This window comes from Leptodactylus fuscus, chromosome 9, assembly GCF_031893055.1.
Source record: "Leptodactylus fuscus isolate aLepFus1 chromosome 9, aLepFus1.hap2, whole genome shotgun sequence".
Taxonomy (NCBI): domain Eukaryota; kingdom Metazoa; phylum Chordata; class Amphibia; order Anura; family Leptodactylidae; genus Leptodactylus; species Leptodactylus fuscus.
Window position 1 is genome coordinate 76,065,301 of NC_134273.1, and position 27,446 is coordinate 76,092,746.

General features: G+C 43.6%; 1 protein-coding gene across 1 annotated transcript in view; it reads left to right on the top strand.

Annotated features, from left to right (window-relative positions):
• PTPRG (protein tyrosine phosphatase receptor type G) overlaps positions 1-27,446 on the top strand; it is a 361,431-nt gene that overhangs the window by 173,261 nt on the left and 160,724 nt on the right. Inside the window, exon 4 of the mRNA XM_075287326.1 lies at positions 4,411-4,559. Within this exon, the coding sequence (XP_075143427.1) occupies positions 4,411-4,559 (149 nt within the window). The remainder of the gene's footprint in view (positions 1-4,410; positions 4,560-27,446) is intronic.

Consider the following 27,446-nt stretch of genomic DNA (forward strand, 5'->3'; position numbering starts at 1 on the left):
CTAGCATAGGTCATCCATACCTGATCGGAGGGGCGGCTGGCACCTGGACTCTATACTAGTCTAACAATTTGTCTACCGGAAGTTAATATGGCTGCAAGCAGCTCTACAGTATGCGCCTGATAGCGGTGGTGCGGGGGAACTACACTTCTAGTCCAGCCATATACACTGTATACAACTCCTGGTAGCCAAATAAGCTGATCTGTAGAGGGTCCAGGCATCAAACCCCAAATGATCAGATACTCTTCACCCATTTGTGGATGGGTCATCTGTGTCCAAACCACATGGAGCCTTGGACAATCCCTTTAAGTTACACTCTTTTTCTATCAAGCCATATCCCCTTTGGTTAAGAAGAGAGACACCAATTTTTAGGCACCCTAATGCCAGAATTCTGGCACCCCGACCCTCCCCCCCCCCCCCCCCCCACTACTCGATATCATGGTCATCAATATCCATCAAGAACTCCTTTTGTCGCAGATGACTAGTTCCTTCTAATGTCCCATTATCTAATATTACGTCTTAGACGCTGTACCCTGCATGAATTGCCATAACCGTACATCATGGAGATCTCCTTACCTAAATGTGAATGGAAAGATCTGCTCAACCCATCCATATAGTTTACCATGGCACCAATTGGAATGGGGTGGTTGAAGATTTGGGACACCATGTCTGCAGATAGGTGCAGGTTCCAGGGGTTGGACCTATATCTATCAGACCTCTATATTGACCTTGGCGCCTTAGGTGGCCCATAAGGTGTCTCTTTCCAATATGTGGAGACCTTTACTATAAATGATCCATTATAGTTGGGAGTAGTTTGGTACGGATTTTGCATTGGGGCCCAAAAGCTGCATGTCATTCCCCAAACCATATACATAGTGTATCCATAGCTGGCTTGGGATAGTGTTCACATTGCCCTCGCTTACTCCTCGATAAAGCAACTCGGACAGATATACCTGGAACACTTAACGCGAAAACCAGATCCTGTAACCCGGCTATTAGCAGAACATTTCAGACTGTAAATCCTTCCAGAGGTTCCTTAAATTATTTATCCAGCTACAAGTAAAATGACCTCCAAGGGTCCGATTAATCACTTCCAGCTAATGAACTATTTATACAATGCTATTAAATCCCCATTGTGCCTTGCAAGTTATCAGATACACCGCGCCGCCACCGCGCCACACACCCAGGGTTCACATTTAATGCAAATATCTAAAGTCACCTTTTATTTTCGGGGTCACTTGATTTTTATTTTGAGTTTGTATTTTGTACATGTAAAAATATATTTTTTCCATTTTTTTATTGGGCTCTGGGTGAATAGAAATACAATAAAGTATTTATCTGCAACCTCTGTGTAAGCGGCATCTTGGGAATTTCTTGTCAGAATAGAAAATACATGTAAAGAGCGGCGGTCCAGTGCTACGGCCAGGGTCACAATACAAGATAACGCTCTACATTGGGGTTCTGGTGACTAAAATTGTTGCAGGGCCCTATAGGTACATCATTTTGTTTCCCCATACAATGGTGAAGGGGCAATAGAGCAGGGGAGTCTCGAATATTTACCTCTCCCCAAGACGTTATAACTAGAGATGAGCGAGCAGTAAAATGTTCGAGGTTCGATATTCGTTCAGAGTAGCCCCTCAATATTCGACTACTCGAATCGAATATCAAACCCTATTATAGTCTATGGGGGGAAAATGCTCGTTTCAGGGGTAGGCAACGTTCGATCAAATTATACTTACCAAGTCCACGAGTGAGGGTTGGGCTGGATCCTTCGAGAAGTCTTCTCCTTGCAGCGTCCCCGCTGAATTCACTCTGCCAGGCATCGGGCCTGGGCAGAGCCGACTGCGCATGTCCTACACTACAAGCGGACATGCCCAGTCGGCTCTGCCCAGGCCCAATGCCTGGCAGAGTGAATGAAGAGCCAGAAGACGCCACGGGGAAGCTGCACGGAGAAGACTTCTAAAGGTAGGAGAAGAACCAGCGTTGATTGGTCGACTGTATAGCATTCAGCCAATCAATGCTGGTTCTGCATCAAACTTGTACATTCGAATAGCGAGTGGTACTCGATTGAGTACAAGTATTTCAAATACCGTAGTATTCGATCAAATACCTACTCGATCGAGTACTACCCGCTCATCTCTAGTGGAGACGTCTCGGTTTCCAAAACTGGTGCAGTTTTGGAAATCACATCATGTCAGCAGTTTCCCGATAGATATAATTGTAACAGAAAGTCTGCAGAGGAAAACTCAACAAACTTTCTGTTCAAAGCGCTATGGAAAGAATCGCGATGCGTTGCCGCCACCTTTTTTCCCGCAGCACTTTTTTGCTGTGGGACGTCCCGTGATGCCTTAACCTCAAGTAGAATCAAGGTATGCTATGGCTGATACTGTCATCCGTGTCTAGTGCCCATACTCCTATCCCTATCTGGTTTATGGAAAACTTTTAGAGTGCGCCTTCCAGCACTTTAGACTGTGAGGAGGATGTCCTCAAAGGTCCTGGAAGCTGCACCAACTGCTGCTGATAACACTGAAGAAGGGGTATTGTGACCTGACTGTGATAGAGGAGGACAATAAGGAGGCATTTTCACAGATTTATGGAAGGGGATGGACATTGGTGACATTGGTAACTCTCAATAGTATCTACAGGAGCAGAGAGAGACTTCCTGTTTGTACAGCAACCCATGCTAGAAAAACAGGTCACCCTGTGATCGGCTGATCATCCCTCTTCCACCAAACATCCAGCACATTGTCTCTATGTATGTCTTTCTTTCCCGCCTCTTCCTGTATATTTGAGTTGTCTATTTGCATCTTTTTCTATCTTTGTCCCTCTCTTGCCCCTGTATATTCTGTTGTTACTCACAAACTCTCTAGCGCCCTCTTGCTTCAAATGCTACCAGTCTGATTTACTTTCCAACGTGTCTCGTATCCCCCAGGAACTGGTCTTGCTAACTTTTTTTTTGTTTGTTTTTTAATATTTGGCTCTCGTACAACTATCTATTCAGATCTTCTTCTCCTCTTCAACCACCTTTGTCGTTTTTGTAATACTGAATTATTTCATCTTTTCGCAGGTTTTGTTCATTGACATTTTGTTTCAACCATGTTTTGTTCAGTGTTGATGGTTAGAAGAATCCCAGGCTGCAAATCAAAGCCAACTATCAGAATAGTATTGATCTGGTGATCGGGGAGTCCGTCCGGGGATGTACGGCAGTGTCTTGCTCCGCCATTGATCAGGAAGTTTAGTTTTACTCTTGTGTTCTTCCTCGGCTCAGATGCTGTCTTCTATTAACCTGATGTTAGAAGGAAGAAATGCGTGGGGGTGTTACAGCTCATTATGCATTTCAATACATCAGTCACACAAAGCTCGGGCTTTAAAAGCATCAATCATAGACAATGTACTAAAAAAGCTTCCACGTCTCTCGCTCAACTTACTCCTCCACTCGCTTCTGTCCCCATTTCCCCTGGCTTGGTCTTCTCATGCAAGTCCGCCAACCAGCCATACTTGGCTGGGAATGGCCAATGGGGTGGGGGGTTCAAGAATATTTTTTATTTTACTGCTCCTATGTGGTCTAATCCTGGCTTGGAGTCATCTATGGCTGAAAAAAATCCAATATTTTATATTTCTAAAAATTCTAATGAATATTGCAGTTCTCACTATGACCACTAAACCAAATAATATGCCAAGACTTTGTTTTCTATGGGAAATTTTTTTGCATCGGGCTGACTGATGACCAAAGCGATCACGTATACATAGTTCAGTAACTGAATTCAGATTCTACATCTTATTGACTCCCTTATCTACATGATGACCTCTGCCCAGGTCACTGACTATGCCTTGAAATCGCTCCCATAGAAGTCAGTAGGGTTTGTTCTAGATCATTGCCATGGTGCATCTCCAGTAGTCCGGAAGTGATGGATTACTTTAGGCTCCGTGCAAAGTTTTGTAGGATTAAATACAAAAATAACAAAAATTCTAAAGATAAATTTCACGTTGTAGGTCGTTGTTTGATGACACGTTTCCTGTAAGATGAAAAGGAGGAGGTGGTCAAAACAGCAATAGCAAGTCTATGGGATGTATAGAAGGTCATGCCCTTGGTTGACCTTGATGGGCGTATGTTGTTTTCCAACCATACTATGTAACTCTATGTAGGTAGGATGGACTCTCGTTCAGGCTGACCAAATTATGGGGCCCCTGTTACTGAGGAGAAGTATGAATGGAAGGTCTTAATCCATAAAGGCGAGTAGGTCCTATATCCTGAATGTAGACACAGTAATGTCCTCCATCACCAATAAGATCCTGTGCATTGGTGATAATGCGTCTTATTCCGAGTCTGTCCCCCACAAAGGTCAATTTGCTCGAATGGTTTTGTGGCGTGCGCCTTGTGACAAGCTTTTGTTTTCCTTCTTTCTTTTGCAGTTGCCATTCTCCTGAAGGATGATTATTACATCAGCGGGGCAGCGCTGCCAGGCAGGTTTAAGGCAGAGAAAGTGGAATTCCACTGGGGTCAAAGCAATGCATCAGCGGGCTCTGAACACAGCATCAACGGCAGAAGATTCCCCGTCGAGGTGAGCGGAGACGCACGACTGTATCACTAAATGGCCATCACTCACTATTTAGACAGGGAATGAGAAGTCGTCGCAGATCTTATTAAAACACGTCCGGGCTTCAATTTTAATGTTGTAATCTGAAATATATTCTTGTATTCTCAATGTATCGGGGGATTCAAGAATTCTGGTGATCGTGTAAATACCCAGAAGCACCGCAGCTGTTGTCATGCCTTCATCTTCATATACAGCTATGGAGGCCTAACATGTAGAGCCGTGTACATGTTAGGTTCCAGCTGCTGCAGAATCTCCTTTGGAAGAGTAGGTGGAGGAGGGTTTCAGGTCAATATCGGAATGACCTGGAGCTTATTCTGATGTTCTCAGAAGCTCTGCAACCACTGAAGTCAGGAGACTCGACACCGCTGCGGACTGTGGGGGGAGGGAACTTCATATTAATATCCATAACCTGCAGATCGGCGTAGGACTGACTACTTGGGTCACCTCAGATCAGGAGAATGGGGCGTGAACGGTTCCATTCCATATCCTCGACACTCCTATTAAAGTGAATGGAGGAGTCCAACCACTGGCTTCATTCAGACTATGGACAAAACCATTTAGACATGGGATAGGGGATAACTTGCAGATTGGTGGGGGTCCAAGTGGTCAGTTCCCCATTTACCTGGAGAGAAACTGAGCACTTGGACCCCCACCAATCACCAAGTTATCCCCTATGCCATGTCCAGGTGGTAAAACACTTTTAAGGACTCCAAATTTCTTCTTAAACAAATTCAATGCAAGATCAGGATATGCTAACAAAACCCTGTACAGACACAATCACGTAGATGCACATAAGATGGTCAAATCATGTTATCTTGAAAAGCTGATCATCCCCTACTACTATTTCATTTGATCATATAAACCCATCTCTCTAAGGAGGCTCATGTGTTATGTTCTGAGGATCTGAAGCCTTCTGTGCCCTGGAACAAATCCTGCTCCCGATTCACTTCAGTAGTAAGCGGACGCTAGCCCAAAAAAAAAAAAAAAAAAAAAGCGTCATGCCCGATCATCCTCAGATTCTGCCCAACTGTCCGATTAGAGTGAATAACAGCAGCAGGTTTTGTATGGTGGGTCCTGCCGAACAATCTGGGAAATTTAACTTACCCTAACCTACCCCTGGTATCGGGTGACAGCATAGTTGCCAGTTCCTTGTAAGGTAGCACTCCGTCCCAGATTTCAATTAATGTGGGAGAGAACTTTCCTCTCTACTCATTTCAGTCGAAAATCTTTGGAATCTCGTTGAACCTCTGCTTAAGTAGACAAGGTTTCCGTCTTTTGGATCCCCATGCGGACCTGAAGGACAGAAACCCGAAGGCTAGTGTAAACCTAGCGTCATTTTCTCTAAATTGGATTCTCAGTTTTCCCACTAATTTCATAAAATCACAGGAAAATGTTGAATTTAGAATTTTCGAATTTAGAATTTTTTAAATTTGCACCAAAGCCAAAAAACAGCATTGATGGTGCACACAGCAGTGAGCATGGAGCCTATATATCTATATACAGAAGCCATACAAGTTCCTTATACAGAGCTCGTATATCCTAATACGACCCTCAGGGTAATTTGTGCCTACGTGTATATTCTGAGTCAGTTGGCATTTTACGTTCTGCATTTTTCCGCCCTAATTGGGTCTTTCTCCTTGTCCTTTCCTTACTTATGTTTGGCTCCATCCTCATGCCACTTAAAAGCAAATGTGCCATGAATTTAATTAGGAATCCAGATGTGGACCAGGGTTACGAGTGTCCATTTGTTCCAAATCACAACCCCGGGGGTATAAAGTAGGAAATAAGGAGTCGGACATTATCGCTGATTCGCCACAATTCCGTCTCAGAAATTTGTGGAATAGTTTCTATAGAACGTAAATGCAAAGCCAGCAAATCTTGGTATGTCAGGTCTGTGATACATTAGCCGGTCTCAGGCTGCTTGTAAATGTCGGACATCTGTCCGGTGTTTGTACAATTATGTGCCTGCGTCTGTCGAGAGTATCGCCGAAGATCCCATCAGAGCGCTTCACAGGTAACCGGTCCTGCTGGCGAGCGCACACCTTTGTCTATTATTAGCGCTCTCTCGCATACGTGGATTATATTTACAGGGAGATTCCATTGTCGCTAAGTAGGATGATAAATGATACAATGTTATTTATTTACTTCATGTATCAAGGCAAAAACTTTAAAAAAATAAAATTTTTGCAACCATTAAAGGGATTCTACCATTAAAATCACATTTTTTTTTCTCGATCACACGTAGGAATAGCCTTAAGAAAGGCTACTCTTCTCCTACCTTTAGATGTCTTCTTGACGCCGCCATTCGGTAGAAATCCCAGTTTTCGTCGGTATGCAAATGAGTTCTCTCGCAGCACTGGGGGCGGTCCACAGTGCTCAAACAGCACTGGGGGTGTCGTCAATTCCGCAAGAGAACTCTCCAGCGCCGCTTACATCTTCAGGAACGGCCTCTCTGCGCGCCTTCTTCCAGAACTGGGTTCAAACTTCTACACATAAGGACTTGCATGCTCACAGGCCACAAGAAAATGGCTGCTTACACAACTTACTCTGTAAGCGGCCATTTTTCTTGTAACCGCGGGCATGCGCAGTCGGCTCTTCCCGTGGCCTAGAAGATTGAAACCCAGGATGTAAGAAGACAGAGGGAGAAGGGCGTTCCAGAAGAAGATGGAGGCGGCGCTGGAGATTTCTCTCGCAGCATTGGGGACCACCCTCGGTGCTGTTTGAGTGCTGAGGACCGTCCCCAGTGCTGCGAGTGAAAACATTTGCATACAGACAACCAGTATTTCTACAAAACGGCAACCCGGAGAAGACATCTAAAGGTAGGAGAAGAATAGACTTTCTTAAGGCTATTCCTGTGTGTGATTGAGGAAAAAATGTGATTTAATGATAGAATCCCTTTAAACATAAACTCCCTAATTCATTGAATTACCGGCAATCCCTTATCGGGGTCTCTCACTGGACCTATAAACCCAGAATTATGGAATTAAAGGGTTTCCCAAGATTGCAATATGAGAGTCCACCACTGGGACTCCCACCAGTCTCAGTAGAGGGGTCCTGTGTCTCTCTTACACGGAGCAATGTTGTACCTTGCATATGCACTGACTCTGCGATTGCTGGAGGAATCCAAGTGACTTGTTTTTAATACCTCCAGTAAATGATTTTCGTTGCCGTTTTATGCATTTGCAATTACCTGATTCTCATCATTTTAACCAGCTAGAACTTGGCCATCCTGTATTTACAGGCAAGTAGAAACAATTTGGGCAAGCAACCTGCTCACTAACCTGCTGTCTTTCCCGATTACATCGCCATCACGCGTTATAAATGTGAGTGTTTTTGAGCAGTTCTCTGTACTTTGTTCATGGAGCGCTATATGTCATAGATTATCATATTTAGTGTTTTTTCACATTATAAGCATCTCTGTAAGCGGCCTGGTGGGATCGGTGCCACAATGTAACTAATTACATGGCTATTTAGCCCAGAATCTGTGCTTGAGGGGCTGGCGTAGCGGGTCTTGATTGCGCTCAAGAATATGAAGAATCTTCACTTGCCCAGCTGTAATGGATCGAGAATCATTACAAGACAATGAGAAGCCATTTCGGGATTGTTGTCTGCCTTGATTGACAGTAGTTATAACCATATTTGCGACTGTCACTGGATAACAATACGGGATAGGAACATCTGATGATTACAATTGTGCTAACGTTTGTATATGTAATGACATTGGTGTCTTATGTTGACTGCATGGCATAGATTGGAGCTTTCCGAGACTTCGTCTAGGTCTAAGCATTGTGAGAGAGTGAGATTAGGATCGAAGGTAAACCTTATGAGGATAATGTTCACAACTGTCATGGACCTGCTCACCTCTTCCTCAAGCAAAGTGACCTTTTCCTAATGGGTTTCCACCTCTAGGAAAGCAAGACGTTAGATCTCATCGATGGTTAACTTATCCAGACCTCTAGATTACTTCAGATGATTTGAAGAGACCAATAGCCATTAGTTGGCTTCTTATTGATAGGAAGACGGGGTTGTCATCTGTAACCAGCTATGCATGGTTCCCAACCAATTGGGCTCAAGATCCTGTCCAATGACTGGGTTGGCATCTGTAACCAGCTATGGATGGTTCCCGACCAATTGGGCTCAAGATCCTGTCCAAATGGCATCTTTCTAGATGGATCTGTGTTTCAAGTTCTGCGGGATGAGTTGCCTGGAGGTGAGAAGACTTAATTTTCAAGTTCAGTAGACCTTAAAGTCTAAAACTTAACCAGGGTCTACATTTAGTTGGATACCAGGACTCTTAGTCTCAAGATGAAGACAACAAACTTCATCTTATTGAGTGTTTTATCCAGTTGACTAAGGCCTGTTTCACATCTGTGTTTGGTCTTCCATTTGGGAAGTCCGCTTGGGACCCCTCATTAAAAAGCAGTTAGCTAAGAAACCACATGGACCCCGTAGACTATAATGGGGTCCATTTGGTTTCCACTTGGTGCGGTCCGTGTGGTGTCTTAGCTAACCGCTTTTTAACACCTATTGGTTTCCATTCGTGAGGTCCCCAAGCGAACTTCCCAAATGGAATACCACATGTAGATGTGAACCGAGCCTTAGTGTGTGCAGTCATATTCAATTGTCTTGGGCCAGTTCTTAGAACATATTCCCCAGTTTTGGATGATGGAAGGACGGTAATGTATTTGTCTTTCATACAAAGGTAGATATCTGGTCCACCACTGCCAGTGCAGACGAGACTTCATCTTGACCGAGGATTGGTAAGGGGTAGAGATGAGTGAGTAGGTGTTCGATGGAATACTACGGTATTCAAAATACTCGTACTCGATCGAACACTACTAGCTGTTCGAAGTTTAAGGTTCGATGCAGAACCAGCTTTGATTGGCAAAATGCTATACATTCTGCCAATCAACGCTGGTTCTTCTCTTACCTTTCCGAAGTCTTCTCCGCGCTGCGTCCCCGCGTCTTCTTACGGGTGGAATTCACTCTGCCTAGGCATCCGGCCTAGGCAGAGCCGACTGCGCATGCGCGGGTATGCCCTCGCATGCGCAGTTGGCTCTGCTCAGGCGTCTGGCCGGGCAGAGCCGACCGCACATGCGCAGTCGGCTCTGCCTAGGCCCCGATGCCTAGGCAGAGTGAATTCCAGCTGGAAGAAGATGCGGGGATGCTGCGCAGGGAGAAGAATTCAGCCCTACCCTCACTTGTGGACTTGGTAAGTATAATTTTATCGAATTTTGCGTACCCCTGAAACGAGCATTTCCCCCCATAGACTATAATGGGGTTCGAAATCCATTCGAACAGTCGAACAGTGTGCGGCTGTTCGAATCGGATTTCGAACCCCAGACATTTTAGTGTTCGCTCATCTCTAGTAAGGGGGTCTAATTTTTCCGTGAAAGATGGGAAGAAATTTGTTCGAAAATCTTCTGAAACCCCCCTGATTTTAGAAGTTCTTTATCTCCCCATACACAGTCCGACCAGTGTGATAGAAAATCTCCCAGTAGATGTTCTTTGAGCGGCATATAGAGAATACTCAGCACTTTGTAATCACGATTTTTCAATATACAATTTTCTAAAGCTTGACCGGTCACACGAAGCTTGACATTATACAGATCATTTCTCTGTCTGGCAAACGCTAGCAATCCTATATAATACACAATCCTGTCTTCTTGGCAATCAATAGTAGTGTAATATGGTGAAACCTTCTCCATTGATCTATAGGTAGAATGCTTCTCGGGTCGATCATGTAATAATGCAGCACATTTATATCATTTGCTGTTAAATATCACAAAGTAATGTGAACATTCACTGATTCTATGTGAGTAGTGGCAGGAAGACACAGATCCAATACGAAAATAATTATCTTCCCACAGCGCCCGGTCCTAAGGTCATGGATAGTGTAGACTTCAGATATTGAAGAAAATAATAATCTATGTAAAAATTGATCTCCGCATGAAATAAATGGGAGTTAAAAAAACATTATTCATAGCTTGGGTGACGGGAGTCTTCGTCACGTTATGACTGACAATTGCTGCATGTTTCTGTCCCAGTTTATAGGAGGAAGCGCTGCTCTGAAGGACAAACTGCTGTACTAACAAGTTATTTATTTACAGCAGTTAGTAGAAGGGTTTTCCAAAAGTTGGTAGCAATGGTCTATCATGGCCACCTAATGTGTATGGCGGCCTCTGGACTCTCCCCCAACAGATGATGATGGGGATATAAGGATTGGGTTCCTAGATTTTGATATACCCAATCATTGTATTCTCCATCAAAGATTAACCCCTCCATTTCGAAACATTGCAAAGACCCCAGAGTATAATAATTGTTCATGGGTGGGCCACTATGGGGCATAATACTGTGTGTAAGGGTCACTATGGGGCATAATACTGTGCACAGGGCCCACTGAGGGACATAATAGTGTGTGCAGGGTCGACTATGGGGGATAATACTGTGTGCAGGGGCCACTATGGGGCATAATAGTGTGTGTAGTGGCCACTATGGGACATAATAATGTGTGCATGGGCCACTATGGGGTATAATACTGTGTGCAGGGGCCACTATGGGACATAATACTGTATGTAAGGGTCACTATGGAGCATAATACTGTGCACAGGGGCCACTATGGGGCATAATACTGTGCACAGGGACCACTATGGGGCATAATACTGTGCGCAGGGGTCACTATGGGACATAATACTGTGTGCAGTGGCCACTATGGGGCATAATACTGTGTGCAGTGGCCACTATGGGGCATAATACTGTGTGCAGGGGCCATTAAGGGACATAATACTGTGTACAGGGGTCACTATGCGGAATAATACTGTGTGCAGGGGGCATTATGGGGTATAATACTGTGTGTAGGGGACACTATGGGGAATAATCCTGTGTGCCGGGGCCACTATGGGGCATAATACTGTGTGCAGGGGTCACTATGGGACATAATACTGTGTGCAGTGGCCACTATGGGGCATAATACTGTGTGCAGTGGCCACTATGGGGCATAATACTGTGTGCAGGGGCCATTAAGGGACATAATACTGTGTACAGGGGTCACTATGCGGAATAATCCTGTGTGCCGGGGCCACTATGGGGCATAATAGTGTGTGTAGGGGCCAGTATGGGGCATAATAGTGTGTTTAGGGGCCACTATGGGGCATGTCAAATGTTCGCCTTGGGGCCCAGCCATTCCTAGTTACGCTACTGCTTAGAGCTTATACATATCACATGCATGGACACTGAGATTTCCATAGACTGTTGTGGGCCCATATATACCTCTTGTTCCATTGCGTCCAAGCCCAGGAGGTGCTGCTCAGGTACCACGTAGTGGTACGCTTACTGCTATGACTCCATATTACAAAACTGCTGGGGCTCCTTAGTGGAGATTTAATGCCAGTCTTGATCTCTCCTGCCCGGAATAAGATGTGCCTAATATCTGGTGTAAATAATAGTAAATCCCCAGCCGTGGAAGGTCCCGCCTAATCAATAAGCGCAGCCCTTGGCACCCTCTTTTTCAAAAAGTGTCGTGTTTGGCACAACTTCACAAAAAGTTGCAAATTTTGCAGCAATAAAATGGCTACGTGCCAATATTTGCAACTTTTTGTCATAACCTTTACACCACAAATTAGCATAAGTTGTACAATAAATTCCCTCCTTTGTCCTGGTTTGGGCAGAACGTCTTAGTATGCTGAGAAAACTTTAAGAAAATACCCTTACCAAAGAAGTTTATTTTGGGGTGCCCGCACAAAGCCGTGAAGAGGAAGCTTGAATGGAGGTAAAAATGTTGTAGTTGATCGAGTAGCTGGAGACGTCAGTGAGTTTAAGTAGGGACACTATCGGGAGGTTTGAGTGGGTGTACAAGGCACGACGAATGTTCCCAAGTGTTTGCAGAGCTTTGTAGAGTGTTTTATTTTTTCTATGTTCTTGCAAGCCACAAATGTATTCCCGATTACCGCAAATACGGCAAAGGAGCCTCAAGTCTCCTCTTTGTCTCTTAATTAAAATGCATGTCTTGGTGGAATTAAAAGTAACATAATGGGATGGTGAAACCTGTTTGGATCAGTAGCAGTGAACAAAAGCAATTCATAACTGGATGACACTTGTGGTGTATTGTACAATAAGCTCCCGACTTACACATGTATCCTTGTCTGTACAGCGGTATTGGGTCTCAAGAGTGTGGTGGTGCTGCCTTAGACGTCGCCAGTCATACCCTTATACAAGGGTCTGTCTTCATTTTCTCAAATTCCCCAAAAACACACAAAAAAAAACAATTTTGTATACAAATTCTAACAAGACCTAGCTGATTGTATCCGGCATCTGCAATATCTCAATATCTGATGTGTATAATCTTAAAGGGATCCGATCATTCAAACTCATGTTTTTCTCACTAACACGTGGGAATAGCCTTAAGAAAGGCTATTCTCTCCTACCTTTCGATGTCTTCTCCACGCCGCCGTTCGCTTGAAATCCCGGTTTGGTATGCAAATGAGTTCTCTCTCCAGAGCCGCCTCCATCTTCTTCAGCAACGGCCTCTTCACACGTCGTCTTCCGGCACGTGGAGGGTCAAAATTCAACTCATGCACAAGTCGGCTGTGCCAGCGGGCCTCGGAAAGAGCCAACTTCACATGTGGGTGGCCATTTTTTTGTGGCTGCTTACGGGAGCATGCGCAGTACACTCCTGTTGTTCTATGGCCGCCCGCATGTGAAGTCTTCTCTGCCCGAGGCCCGCTGGCAGAGCCGATTTGCGCATGTGTTGAATTTTGACCCTCCCCCACGCGCTGGAAGAAGACACGTGAAGAGGCCCTTGCTGAAGAAGATGGAGGCGGCACTGGAGAGTTCTCTCGCATGCATTGCGGATACCCCCAGTGCTGTTTCAGTGCTGGGGCCCGCCCCCAGTGCTGTTTCAGTGCTGGGGCCTGCCCCCAGTGCTGCAAGAGAACTCATTTGCATATCGACAAAAACGGGATTTCAAGCGAACGGCGGTGTGGAGAAGACATCGAAAGGTAGGAGAAGAATAGCCTTTCTTAAGGCTATTCCGACGTGTTATTTGAGAAAAAAATGAGTTTGAATGATAGGATCCCTTTAAGGCACCACATCCTGGTTGGGGCATGCCTCTGAGAATAACCCCCATCCCCATCTAGGCAACTTTTTGGAGTATTTTGTAGTTGTATCCTCCTTTCTATGTTTTTTTAACTTGTTCGCTCTGTTGAATGCTACATCTTGGCATTGTTTGCCTCGCATGGACTGTAATTCCCTTGAACTTTCGATTTATGGCTACTTTACTAAAAGTGAAATCCAAACTTGTAACAACCTCGATTGTACGAGGCGACATAACCATTTTAATCTAAAAACGGTTCTACTGTGGAGAACAAGTGAAAATTGAAACGCCATTGTCCTATGTTCAGCGATTTGTTTGTGTTGTGTTGCATTCAATGTCAATGGGTGAAGTGGGACCTGCAAAAAGCTGGCGGTGTAGACGGCACATGCTGGTGTAATGAAGGAGCCATAAAATTAATGGACAGAGGCCGCTCCAAATGCAGAAACTTTGTGTCTTGTAGGTCAAGAAGAACAGAGCCGTAAATCAGGGATATATGAATGGATCTGTGTCATAGTGGACTCTCTCTGCTTTATGAAAACGTTCAGCCATTCGTGTAAGCGTCTGAAGGCGAGATCAATAGCCGGTTGTCCATTAGGTAGATTAACTCTCTGGAGTTCATATTCAGGTCTGTGCTGTTACGGGTTACAGATGAGACGTTGCATTGACGGGTGGGCTTGACTTGTAGGTAGTCACGGAACGGTTCATTCCCTCTCTTTTGCTTCTATATTAAGCGTCCATATTGTTGTTCTTGGACATTGAATATTCTTATACATTCATTTATGATGTTACGTAATGGGTTTTAGTAGAAACGATGTAACCCCCTAAAATGTGAACCAGTTCGTTCCAGGCTGGAAATATTGATGGCATTGCCAAGTCCCATTCAAGTGACTAGGAGCTAATGTGCGGTAACCAGACCTGGCCACTACACAGAGAACAGTGCTGTCTGCTTCCTGCGCCATTCTCTGTGTATCAGCCACTGGGATCAGCTGACTGGTTGGCAGATATGTGTCAGACCCCCACTAACCAATATTGATGAACTATTCTCATATTTAAAACAGTCTTAAAAAAATCTAAATTTTTTGGCACAAGTGTGTGGTATGTGCAAAAATTTGTGACCTTTTCATGCCAAAAAATTGGTACCGCTGTTCATGGCTCAGACAAGATGGCTACTAGCAAATTATCTAAAAAGTTGAACAGACAGATTTTCACTATATACACTCTTTGGCAACCTGGATGACTATTGTCTGGAACTGTATCGCATACAGTCTGTCGCCTCTAGTAAAGATAGAAGGGGTACTAAGGGGCCGTTCACATTCCCCTTAATTTTGCAGACGCCATTTTCTGGCCACCAGCTGTCCATGGCAGAATACTGATACAGAGCATTGGCTATCATATTATTCTGCAGGATTCCATATGGAACCTCCATGCCCAATTGTATCTCATTGTATCCAGGCATGAGGGCGATGGAGCCTCCTCGGAACTATAAAGTTTTCCCCAATAAATCTCTCCTCTCGCTCTCATATTGTAATTTGTTATTGAATACACCCCAAGGAAGTTTTATTCCATTCCAGCAACTTCTCCTTGGTGCAGGAATTTTTTTTTTTTTTTGTATTTTACTTGCTAACAAAAGAATTAAGAGGGATTCATACGTTGTCCGGCAATATAGGGTAATCTACGACCTCAGAGAGCCCACTAATGTGCCCATTGGGCTGTATCGAATTGTCCAAGTGGATGATAAATGTTCTTTCTACCTTTTTGCAAACCATCTCCCTTTGATCAGTTCTATCGAGAAGATCATGGACGACGCCGGGGCCGAATGCACTGCAGAACTTTTTCTCCATTAACTTTTAAATGGAATATATAGGAAACAGTTTAACACGGAGTCTTAAAGTAGCTTTAACTCATTGATTCATCGACTCGAGAGCGCAGTTCTAGAGTCAAACACATCTGTCAAAACTGAAGAGCTGTTAATTATGCAAGATGCTGACTAAAATAGCCTGGTATCGAACATACAGTTTCCAGTTCATGTACTTATCAGAAAGAGAAGGCAAAGGGATAAAAAACCAGGAAAGTGCAGTCAATAGGAGAGCCTTGGTGGAGAGGATGGGGTCATGTTCAGCCTTGTTCTGAACGTTAAAGAGGAGACTGGACTCTAGACTCAGGTGCTTGGGTGCATAATGGACATGTGGTTATTATCAGTTTTGATATTAGGATAGGCATCAATATCAGTTTGGTGGGTGTCCTTAACTTGGGAACCCTGCTGATCAGTTGTGGTAATAGTCCACTGGGCTCAGACGAGCACTTAAATGGGACTGAGTTGCGAGGAGGCGCCACGTGCACCACATACATCTTTAGACAGCTAGTTGGCTATGGTGGCGGGTATTGGACATCCACCAAAGATATTGATGACCTAGAGGATTGGTCATCAGTATTCTAGTCATGAAAGCCCCTTTAATTATTAATGTTTATGACTGTATTAGCCTGGCCATACACTTCTATTCCTCTGCCCGTGCTCATTTGCCTCACCTATTGCATTCTTATGGAAAGCAGAGAGACTCAGCCGGACATCTCATGGACTAAAAGATTGGGCGTGTTGAAATCAATCAATTGATCTAACCACTAAGGTCTACTGGACACCACCATACACAATGAAAGATCAACTAGTCCTCCTACAATTGGCAAGTTTGGCTGATCTAAATCCAATGACCAGCTTTATAGACAAGTCTTGGGTGAATTTACAATATGGTGTCCATACCCTATTCTGGCCCCATTGTGTCCTCCATCTTCTTAGCCTATAAGTCATCATGCACAAGGTACCAGCATATCCATGTAACTATTTGGTGGTATTCCTTTTGTAGTTTGGGCTATGGACCCAAAGACACCCATTGTGGTTAACTTAGAATTTTTGCATGCCCCGGATTATTTTCTCATAAACCCCTTTTTTTTTTTTTTTTTTTTTTTTTTTTTTTATAAACAAAGTGGGTACATGGTTGGTCCATAGAATACTATTCGGGTGGAGTGGAGTTCATTACAAATTTTACCAAAATTTCATGTCCCGTCAAACTCTAGATTTTTGGGGTTCGTCACCCATGAATTATTATAGTCTGAGTGGGAGGTGCATATTGAACAGTCATACTCCCGATCCCTTATGGCGTCCAGTTTTCTTGTACCGGTTCTTAAGGCCTTAGTAGGTATTTTCTTATGCTAAAGCCTTTACCTTCCCCTTTAATTAAAGCTATTTTCTGTAAACCTTTCATCATAATGTATCCTTCATACCTTTTGAGACGGTCCTTCAACCGGTGTACGTTCCTCCTTGTAATTGCTTTATGCCAGTATTAGCCACACAATGCATCAAGGACTTCCAGTGTGTACGTGGCTCAATTTAAAGCCAATAAATATAGGCTCTGTTTTTGAAAAAAAACACAAAAAAAACCTATAGTACGATGTAGACAAAATGTCATTGATAAAATGGAAACGTGGATCATCCGAGAGACCTTCTCATAAAAGTCCACGTATCCAGCTAACATTTTAATGTTCCATCAGTCGTGTCACTAATAGCTTTTTTATTTTCTTATGAGATTATTTGTGCTTTTTCTACCGCCGAGAGTTGGTCACCAGTTCAGAGAAATCGCTCGGCGTTCTGCGTCTACTCCACTTAAAGGAAATGCCATTAGGTGACCTTGAAAATCTGACAGTGATTGCTCTCCGACAGGCTAACTTCTCAGTAATCATCCGCCATCGCTGTTAACACCGTGCAGTTATTACATGCCAATGCCAAAAGTTGAGCATTTTTTTTGTATTTTTACATCCATCCTTTATTGAACCTGCAGCACTTAGTATTTGTTTGTGACCCCCCACCGGTCAGATATCTATAGATATGTGCGAGTCACACAGTGCATAGACCTTTTAAGAGCTTGTACAACATTATTAAGACATGGCTGCATTTGCCTGCTCGCCCGCACAAGGGTTATTTCTGATCAATAGGACTGACTTGCAATGCCGCAGGTAACCTCTTGACAGGAGTGGCGCTGTTTTTGGAACAAAGTAGCCCCATTTTTGGAGGTTTTTTTTAATTGAGGACAAAATTGAGGACGGTTTTAATAGCTAGTTCCATATTGTTAGTTGACTGTAATCCTGCCTGTAATAAAAGGACTGCTAAAAAGTGATTTCTACAGAACAGGAGGTGGCAACAGAACTGAGGTTCGGTCGCTAGGATGAAAACCGCAAGATTTTTTTTCTAAAATAAATATAGTAGAATGGAAATAAAACAAAAATAATCTTAAATAATATTAAAATTTGTATAAAAGGGGTTTCTGATCTGGGGAAGTTACCCACTGTCCACAGGATAGGGGATAACTTGCAGATCGGTTGGGGGGGGGGGGGGGGGGTCCAAACATCCAGACCCCCACCAATCAGAAGAAGGGAAGTTTTTTGTTTGTTTTTTCCCACAATTCTGAATGGAGCAGGGGGAAGTTTCCCCTTAGCTGTTCAGTCCCCCCACTGATCAGTGGAGATCTGAGTGGCTAGGGGGCAACCTCCCCAGATATGGAGAATCCTTTTAAATAAAGCTTTCACGTTTAAAGGGATTCTACCAGTAAAACTTTTTTTTTTTCCTTGATCTAGTTGACACGTCGCAATAGCCTTAAGGCTATTCGTCTCCTACCTTTAAAAGTCGTCTCCAGACTGCCATTCCATTAAAATCCCAGTTTTGATCAATATGCAAATGAGTTCTCTCGCAGCACTCGGGGCGTCCCCATTGCTGTGAGAGAACTCTCTCCAGCGACGCCTCCATCTTCTTCAGCAATCGCGTCGTCTTCCGGCTGGGGTCACACTTCGACGCCTGTGCAGTTGGCTCTGCCATCCGGGTGGGGGTTTGGAGCATCAAGCTTTACCTATCGTGAATGATAAGAGACTATGCTATCCGTATATAGGCGACATCTTGTGATTAAGAGAAAAATTACTTCTAGAAAAGTGATCTCTATGTGACTGGAAGAGACTGCCTATACTGAGGCTATGTACCTGTTCTTCGATGCCTGCGCAGTTGGCTCTGCCATCGGGCCGCAGGCAGAGCAGTGTGCACAGGCTGGCGGCCATTTTTTGGAGGCCGCATGCGCAGTACGCATTGTACTCCATTGAACTACAGTAGCGTACTGCTCACATGCGCATAAGCGGCCTCCAAAAAATGGCCACCGGCCTGTGCACTCTGCTCTGCCTGCAGCTCGATGGCAGAGTCGACTGCACAGGCATCGAAGAACAGGTCCATAGCCTCAGTATAGGCAGTCTCTTCCTGTCACGTAGAGATCACTTTCTAGAAGCAATTTTTCTCTTAATCACAAGATGTCGCCTATATACGGATAATATGGTCTCTTTCATTCACGATAAATAAAGCTTGATGCTCCAAACCCCCACCCCCACTATAATGACTGCTTTAAAGGTCAAAAGTCACAGCCTATGCCCCCAACACTCTCCCATAGAAGTCAATGAGTCTTTTTGAGGCTACAGGTTTTTATGTTCATATGGTAGCTGTAAAGCATATCTCTGAGTGCAGAAATTTAGGAAAGGGGCCACCGACATAATCATAAAGAAAATAGAACAAAATGTACTATCAGTAAATAAAAAGAATTGATTAGAAATATATACATAATTTGTTAGATTCCTTTTTAAGCTCCATGTTGCATCCTATAAATCGGGATATAGATGTGGACAAGGCATCAGGGATGTGGATCTGAGCGACTTTTAGTGCACCCTTTGGATATTCTCTCGTAAGAAGACCAATCGCTCCCTGTGCATTTCCCCATAATGACTGCCCATCCCGTAGTCCTCTGGTTTGCGTACGGTCAGCATCCTTTAGGAATGACTTGCCGCTGATACATGATGTCCTGACTGCCTCTCCGTTAATGACTATTTGTTCATCCACTTTGGGGAAATAAAGACCTCAAGCAACGTCAGTAAACCAATAATCTCCCTGGTTACTCCGCAGAATTGATGAACTGCAACATGGACATGAGTAAGACGATCGCCGAGTTGCTCGAAAATTGGACCAAGTTATCCGCACGAGTGGCCGCAGTAATAGATATTTGTTTCAAATCTGCCATTCAAAAACCAAGCGGAAAAGAAATCACTAACATTGAGCAATGCGCAGCCATCCCCCGACTTGCTGTTATTGTCAAGGAAATTTAATTGTGCATGTTAAGAGCCATAAAGTATTGTTGCCGGGCAAACGCATGGCTGGTATTCAGAGCGTATAAAAGAAGTTTGTGCTGCTGATCTCTCCGGAACGCTGACTTTTTCACCTTGGTAAAACAGAGTCCGTAAAATGGTTTTTCTTCTCCTTGGTGGTTGTATGGGGGTTTTATTGTGCGCTTTCTCAATGAACAATAAATGTAACTGGAACGGAACAAACACACTGGCACCCAAGAGGTGCACAACTTAGTGGGTGAAATGAATTCCTGTTCTGTGCCATTCATTCTTTGCGATGACTTGAGGGACAATTTAGTTTCGAGTGACCGATTACTCTTTACAAATAGCCTGTGTGTTTACTTCAAGAGCTATTCTTAGAGTCCCCCCGACATTGATTAGAGTCACAAGTCTGTTTTTTGCATTATGTCATGCACTATAGGACGGTTCCAAGCACTTTATTTACAGAGCTTTCATTCTGATTCTTGTACTTATGTGTACAATGTCAGAACTAGAGTAAGCACTGATGTGGGCAGAAAATGTATACCAAGTATAAGGCCACTGGGATAGTGGACAACTAGGTGCCAGGTGCTCTGGGCATGGACAAAAAATGTGGACTTATGCAGGATTAGGTAAAGGCGCATGTCTATAAGAGCAGCCTGTTCTTGGACTGTCAGGTGACTTCTGCCATAGTATATGGACAAGGACATTATGGAGAAAGAGAAGTGAAGCTTAGTGATGTATAGGTTTATGGGATTTGGAAGAGGATTTTTTGGGGAACGAAACAAAGTAAATCCTGCCAGGACTCCTTGAAGAGAGAGTAAGAGTCTGGATTACCCCGCCCGCACACTGCTATTGACAGTCTTCTATGTATACACATGGATACAACGAGAGCTGTCACTCAGTGTGTGGGTAAAGTAGTCAGGACTCTTATGGTGTCTCGTAGTCCAGGCCGGATTTACTCTGCGGTTTATTAAGAGAGTCTGCTCCAAATCGTATAAGCTCATATTAAAGGGGTATTCCCACGTCGCATACTCACCAGTCTTCGTTGCTGTAAATTCTTCTTTCTTCCGGCTTTGTTGCGTCATTGGTGGGCGGGGTTACATATGCAAAGCCAGCGGCGAGATGCCGCTGGCCCTGCATGCACACTCATAGACCAGTCTAGCCTTCACAGTGCGAATACAGACCTGGCATCCGCCTCTCTCTGTTACAGCGGATGCCGGGTCTGTATTCGCATTGTGAAGGCTAGACTGGTCTATGAGCGTGCACGCAGGGCCAGCGGCATCTCACCGCTTGGCTTTGCATATGTGAATACAGACCAAGCACCCGCTGTAATAGAGAGGCGGATGCCGGGGAGTGTAGACGCCGGCACAGATGCCGGCAACATCGCTATGCTCCTGCCCTGCACGAAGCCAGCAGTGGGAGAAGCGATGCTGTTATTCTGCTCCTCTCCTCCTCCGCTTCAGTCTTTGGGAGGAAACCCATACAGACTCCTAGGAGATGTTGACCTTGCTTGGATTAGAATTTAGGACTCAAGTGCTGCAAGTCCTCAGTGCTAACCTTGGAGCCACCATGCTGGCTCTATTATACCTTGCTCCCACATAGGGCAGCAGAAATTACCTGTGCGCTTTGTTTTAAGTGATGGTTTACTTGCATAAGGGGTATCTTTAGCTTTCTTATCCGAAAGCAGAAGTCAGTGTTTAAAACGGAGCAGAGATGCAGTGCATGCGCCCTGATATATAGAGCAGGAAGTCTGGGTGGTGCAGCCTCAGCCAATACCTACAGAGCAGGAAGTGAAGTCAGAGAAGGCGGTATCATTTTGGTAATTTATGCAACACAATCCATTAACATGCAACAGTAAGTGTTGTTCTTCAAACCTAACTAAACTTTCAGGAAACTTTTGGGTTTCTGGCAGAATTTGGGCAATTAATAAATTTTGTAATATAGCTTATTAAAAAAAATTGGCTCCTTTTTGTGAAATCCTGTTTTTTTTTTTTCACGCTTTCCCTTTCTTCTCTATTGAGAGCGGTCCCTGCTTCACTATGTACAGACAAAATTATGGGGGTCACTTCTGTTACATCTCAGGCATTATAAAACATAGAAACTTGCTTTTGGTGACCTATGAAGGAGGAGAATCTCATCTTCCATATGATACTAAGTGATGCAGCTACATATACATACTCCAATCCCAACTCAGTTGTCAACCAGTATTATCTGATGCAGTTCTACCCATATAGGTGACAGAAAGATGAGATTCATCTCGTTCATATGACACCAAAAGCAAGTTTCTATGTCTTATAATTCCTTATATAAATAGTGAAAAAAATGCAGGATTTCACATAAAGGAGCCAAAATTTGTTAATAAAGTATATTACAGATATTATTCATGACGCAAACTCTGCCAGAAAACCAAAAATTATCCAAAAATTTAGTTACGCTTTAAAGGATACGCTACATAACAGTGAACCCCTGCTGTTATGGAACAATTACTGTACCTGGTAGGTTCTATGACTCAATAGCTGTCTTTTTACTCATCGTGAACATTTGCCAGGGGTCTCGCGTTGAGACTTTTTAGCTACCCGGTAACCGGATAAAGTAATATATTCATTGCTGATTATTTCTACTGGTTTCCGAGACCTTCTGTAATATCCATCTTCAGGTTAACATGAAGGTTAATACAACAGCACACAATGATCTATAATGATATATTTAGTCTATAATTAAAATGCAATGAATTGTTATATTAATGATTTTCGTTAATGGCTAAAATTACAGCTCCGCGGTGTGACTTCATCTAACATGTTCCCAATTCATTTTCTTTCCTACCTAGTGACTTTGCTGAAAGGAACAGGTCACATTGTAGATTATATTCTGATGGAGAGAAGAGAGGAAAAAAACCTGTTCTAGGCTTTGTATGCAGTGTTTAAGGGGATACGTGGGATGGCTTGTTGCCAGTGGTTGCAGATACCGGGTGTACGGCGCCCACAGAACATTACGGAATAGGAGGCAGCAATGAGTATTGGCAGAACGTCCGGCGATACTTTGGTAGAACTGCAGTCATGTACAAATATGTCAAACCCTCTGATGTTTTGGACGTATTCCAAATCCATAAAGAAACTCGATATCCAGATCCAGAGTAAATTCAGTGTCTCCGGATTGTAGTCCCGTAATGAAAACTAGACTGGGAAAGAAGGCACTACCAATTTTTTTTAATTCTATGTTTTTATGTGAAACATTTTTTTTTTCAGAATTTTTTTTTAATTTGACATGTCACAGGCAGGATACCAATAAGAGATAACACCTATGTGTTAACGCCCATTGTAACCCATCTTAACACCTACTCCTGGTGATGTTACAGTGTATCTTTTCCACCTCCCTGAACAGAGCATGTTTACACAGAGGAAAATGGTGTAAAATTTAGGGTCCATTCACAAGGAGTAACGTGCCGCGTGACCTGGCACGTATACGGCGTGGGAAATTTTGAGCGCCGTAAAAGCTCCCATTGATTTCAATGGGAGCCTGGATCGTATACACCGCATTATTGTGCGGCCGCAAACTCACGGCTGCAAAATAACGTGGCGTATACGATCCAGGCTCCCATTGAAATCAATGGGAGCTTTTCTGGCGCGCAAAGTCTCACGCTGTATACGTGCAACATCATGCGGCACGTTACTCCGTGTGAATGGACCCTTAGTGAGGAATTTCAGCGCTAAAAAAAAATAAGCGCCTCCCATTGGTTTCAACAATAAATTCCTTACCATTTTCCTCCGTGTGAATGGACTCTTAGAAAACTCTTCCGATAGACCTTCATGAGTCATCTGCAGACTACGCTTATTGTGCTGTAAAGCAGATCACTAAATGCTGTTAACAGAGCAGAGGAGAAGCTCAGGCAAGATGGCCGCCTCCATAATCATGTATAGAAAACATAATAAAAAAAATATAGCAAAAAGTAATAAATTTCAGGCTAAGGCCCCACGGGACGTTGCAGGAAAGCATCGCAGCGCTTTGAACAGAAAGTTTGCGGAATTTTCCTTATGTCTATGGGGAAACCACCGGCGTTTCCATAGGTATAATTGACATGCTGCGATTTCCAAAACTGCGCCGGATTTGGAAATCACGGCGTGTCCGCACCGCGGATTTTACCGCAAAGTAGGCATGGGATTCACTTTGCCTGTACTGCTAAATGGCGTTTCCGTCCCATGGTGCCCTGGCCATATTTGGTTTTAGAAAATACAACAATGGATAATGCGTTCCCTGTACCTTGCCCTTTATTTAAAATATTCTCGGCAGTCTCTACCGCAGATAACACCCCTCGCCTTGGCATGGAAACGGTTAAAGCGCTGATTAAAGTTTCTACCTCCAGTTTCTTTTGAAACCGAAACTCATCTTCACTAATAGAAATAAAAGCTGCGAGACCTTTTGAGAAGGAATAGTTTGCATATTTTAATAGATGTGTTTCCTTATTAAATCTCAGGTATGTTTTATTCATTACAATCTACCTTTATTCACGTGTACTTCTGCCTCCCGAATTGTCACATTGCAGGTGCTTGGAGTGCATGTTAATAGCTTACCCGCATTAAAGGGGCTGCTTTAAAAAATAAAAAAAAAATTTCAGCAACATCAAGCGCATCTGTATCTGTTCAAAACATGTTTATAGTAAAGTATTCACCTCTCCTATCCCCGCACGAATAACATGTTTTTCTATTAGGTGCCTTGTTCGATTAAATTTGTATGTATTAGAGAGACGGAAAGTAAATATAAGCTGGCCGCAGATGTTTCGATACAAAATAAATAACAAAAAAAAAAATCCAGTTGGGTCACACAAAATTGTTTCCAATTAATAAAGTGTCACGTAAACAAATCAATTAAACATTAATGATTAGAGATGAGCGAGTACTGTAGTACTCGATAGAGTAGGTATTTGATCGAATGCTACGGTATTCGAAATACTCGTACTCGATCAAGTACCACTCGCTATTCGAATGGAAAAGTTCGATGCAGAACCAGCATTGATTGGCCGAATGCTATACAGTCGGCCAATCAACGCTGGTTCTTCTCCTACCTTTAGAAGTCTTCTCCGTGCAGCTTCCCTGCGGCGTCTTCCGGCTCTTCATTCACTCTGCCAGGCATCGGGCCTGGGCAGAGCCGACTGTGCATGTCCGCTTGTAGTGCGGGCATGCGCAGTCGGCTCTGCCCAGGCCCGATGCCTGGCAGAGTGAATGAAGAGCCGGAAGATGCCGCGGGGACGCTGCACGGAGAAGACTTCTCGGAGGATCCAGCCCGACCCTCACTCGTGGACTTGGTAAGTGTAATTTGATTGAACGTTGCCTACCCCTGAAATGAGCATTTTCCCCCCCATAGACTATAATAGGGTTCGATATTTGATTCGAGTAGTCGAATATTGAGGGGCTACTCGAAACGAATATCGAACCTCAAATGTTTTACTGTTCGCTCATCTCTAATAGAAATATGAAAAAATTATGAGAGTCTGTTTATGGTGATTGGAAGGAATATTTATGGTTCCTTATTCCGCTAGGAACCCATTCAATTCAATGGGAGGCTTTTTTTCCACGTCGATTCTGAGTCAGATTCAGTGTCAAAATCAACACCAAAAACTGTGTGAATGGACCCTTAAGGTGAGTTCACACTGATTTTTTTTGGTCAGGGATTTGAGGTCGTATCTGCCTCAAAACCCTGACCAAAAAGACGGGTCTCATTGAAATCAATGGAAGCTGCTCAAGTCTTTTTTCCAAGAGCTGTTTCTTCCGGTTCACGGAAAGAAGCGAGGTGCTCAATCTTCAGGCCGAGTCGCCTCACAGTGACACTCCGTCCTCCGGATTAGGCCCATTTATTGGGCGTAATCTGGAGCAGAGTGCGTGGCTGGATGTCGGTGCTGTGCACTGGCTTTCAGTCGCGGTCACCCTCAAAACTATTCTAGAATGTGGACATTGATTGGACCATGGAGTGTCAAGACTTCTGTACCTAGTCGGTGATTGGCTTTGCCACTGAAATCCTAAAGTTTGGCCAACATTAGTCTAGTAGTATATTGAATGTGGGTATTTTTTTTTTTTTTAGTTTTTTTTATAGGCTTTTTTTTTTTTGTGGAACTTTCCTGTAAAGGCTTGAGAAATGCTTGTTTTTGTTTTGTTTTTGAGTGAAAATACAAAAAAAAAAATCAGTTTCTTGTATTCTTCATGCAACAGCACAAAAGGAAAGGTGAACCTGACGCCCGGTCCTCGTTGTTGTTGTCGTCTTTGACTCTTCTCTTGTTTGCACCTCAATTTTCTAGTTTTATGTGAAGCTTGACTTTTAAGCGTCGAGCCTTCATTTATTTTATACGTGTCATTCCGTACAATGGTGCATTATCTTCCAAGTACGTTTCCATTTTCCAAAATGTGTCTTATGAAGAATGGAATGAACTTGAAGATCGCCGTATTTTTCCAAATTTAACGCAATTTCGCAATATGACAAATGTTCTTAACTAGCAATGTAATGTTCTCTGGCTCTTAAAATAAAAAAGAATTTTTTAAAAATACAACATTTCAACTTCAAGTCCTTCAGCCGAGCGTGGAAAGTTTTTGAGTGCGGAGATACCGCGGCCCCCTGATGACTTCTGAGAGGAGTTGAAATCTTTTTTTTCAAGTTGTTGAACTGAACTAATCTCTCGGTGACGAGACCTAATCAATTTCTGAACTGTTCTAAATCAAACAGCCTCCAGTCGTCCCGGGTTCTCATATCCCATAAAATACTTAATTTTCTCATCCATCACGCCAATCAATAAAATACAGGACACTTTTTTTTCCCCCCCGTAACTGCCAAGGTATTCGGGAGAACATGTGAAGTAGGTTAATTTAGAAATAATGAAATGAAATTGTTCACAAAGAAATTTATTTAAACTGGCGATGGGACCCGCGCCGGCACCTTTCCTCGGAGTAGATTCCATTTTGCTAGGCTGTAGAGCGGCCATAAGGGATTTTGGCTACGTAGCGAGGAGTTGGAAGGTGTTGCGTCTGTAAATGGGTTTCACTTACTGACAATTAAAATGAACGTCTCTTTTAATTTTGTATTGTTTAAGGCAAGCTTAGTCCCTTCCGTCATATAAATGGGGTCGGGGGTCGTGCTTGATTAAAGTAAAGTAATTGATCCAATTCTCGCCGGGGTTTATATTCCTGTTATTAGCAAGTGTTTTGTCTTTATGGTCCTTAGCAGTCGGGTGTAGGAGAGATTATGACTTTAATTAAAGGGGGAGCTTGACGAAGCAAAAGGGGCAGAATTTTGACCCCAATTTTGCAAATTAGTATACATGCCCCATGCCGAATGCCATGCACCAGAGGCCCTATTTACACCCAACTAGTCAGTTTTTAATGTGTCTATGGCTAAGAGAAGGCTTAGAAGCATCCTCCGTTACAATACAGAAATAATTCATGGCTAATAGAGATGAGCGAACACTGTTCGGATCAGCCGTTCCGAACAGCACGCTCCCATAGAAATGAATGGAAGCACCTGGCACGTAGACTTGGCCGGCGGCCTGTCGCTGTGCCAGGTGCTTCCATTCATTTCTATGGGAGCGTGCTGTTCGGAAC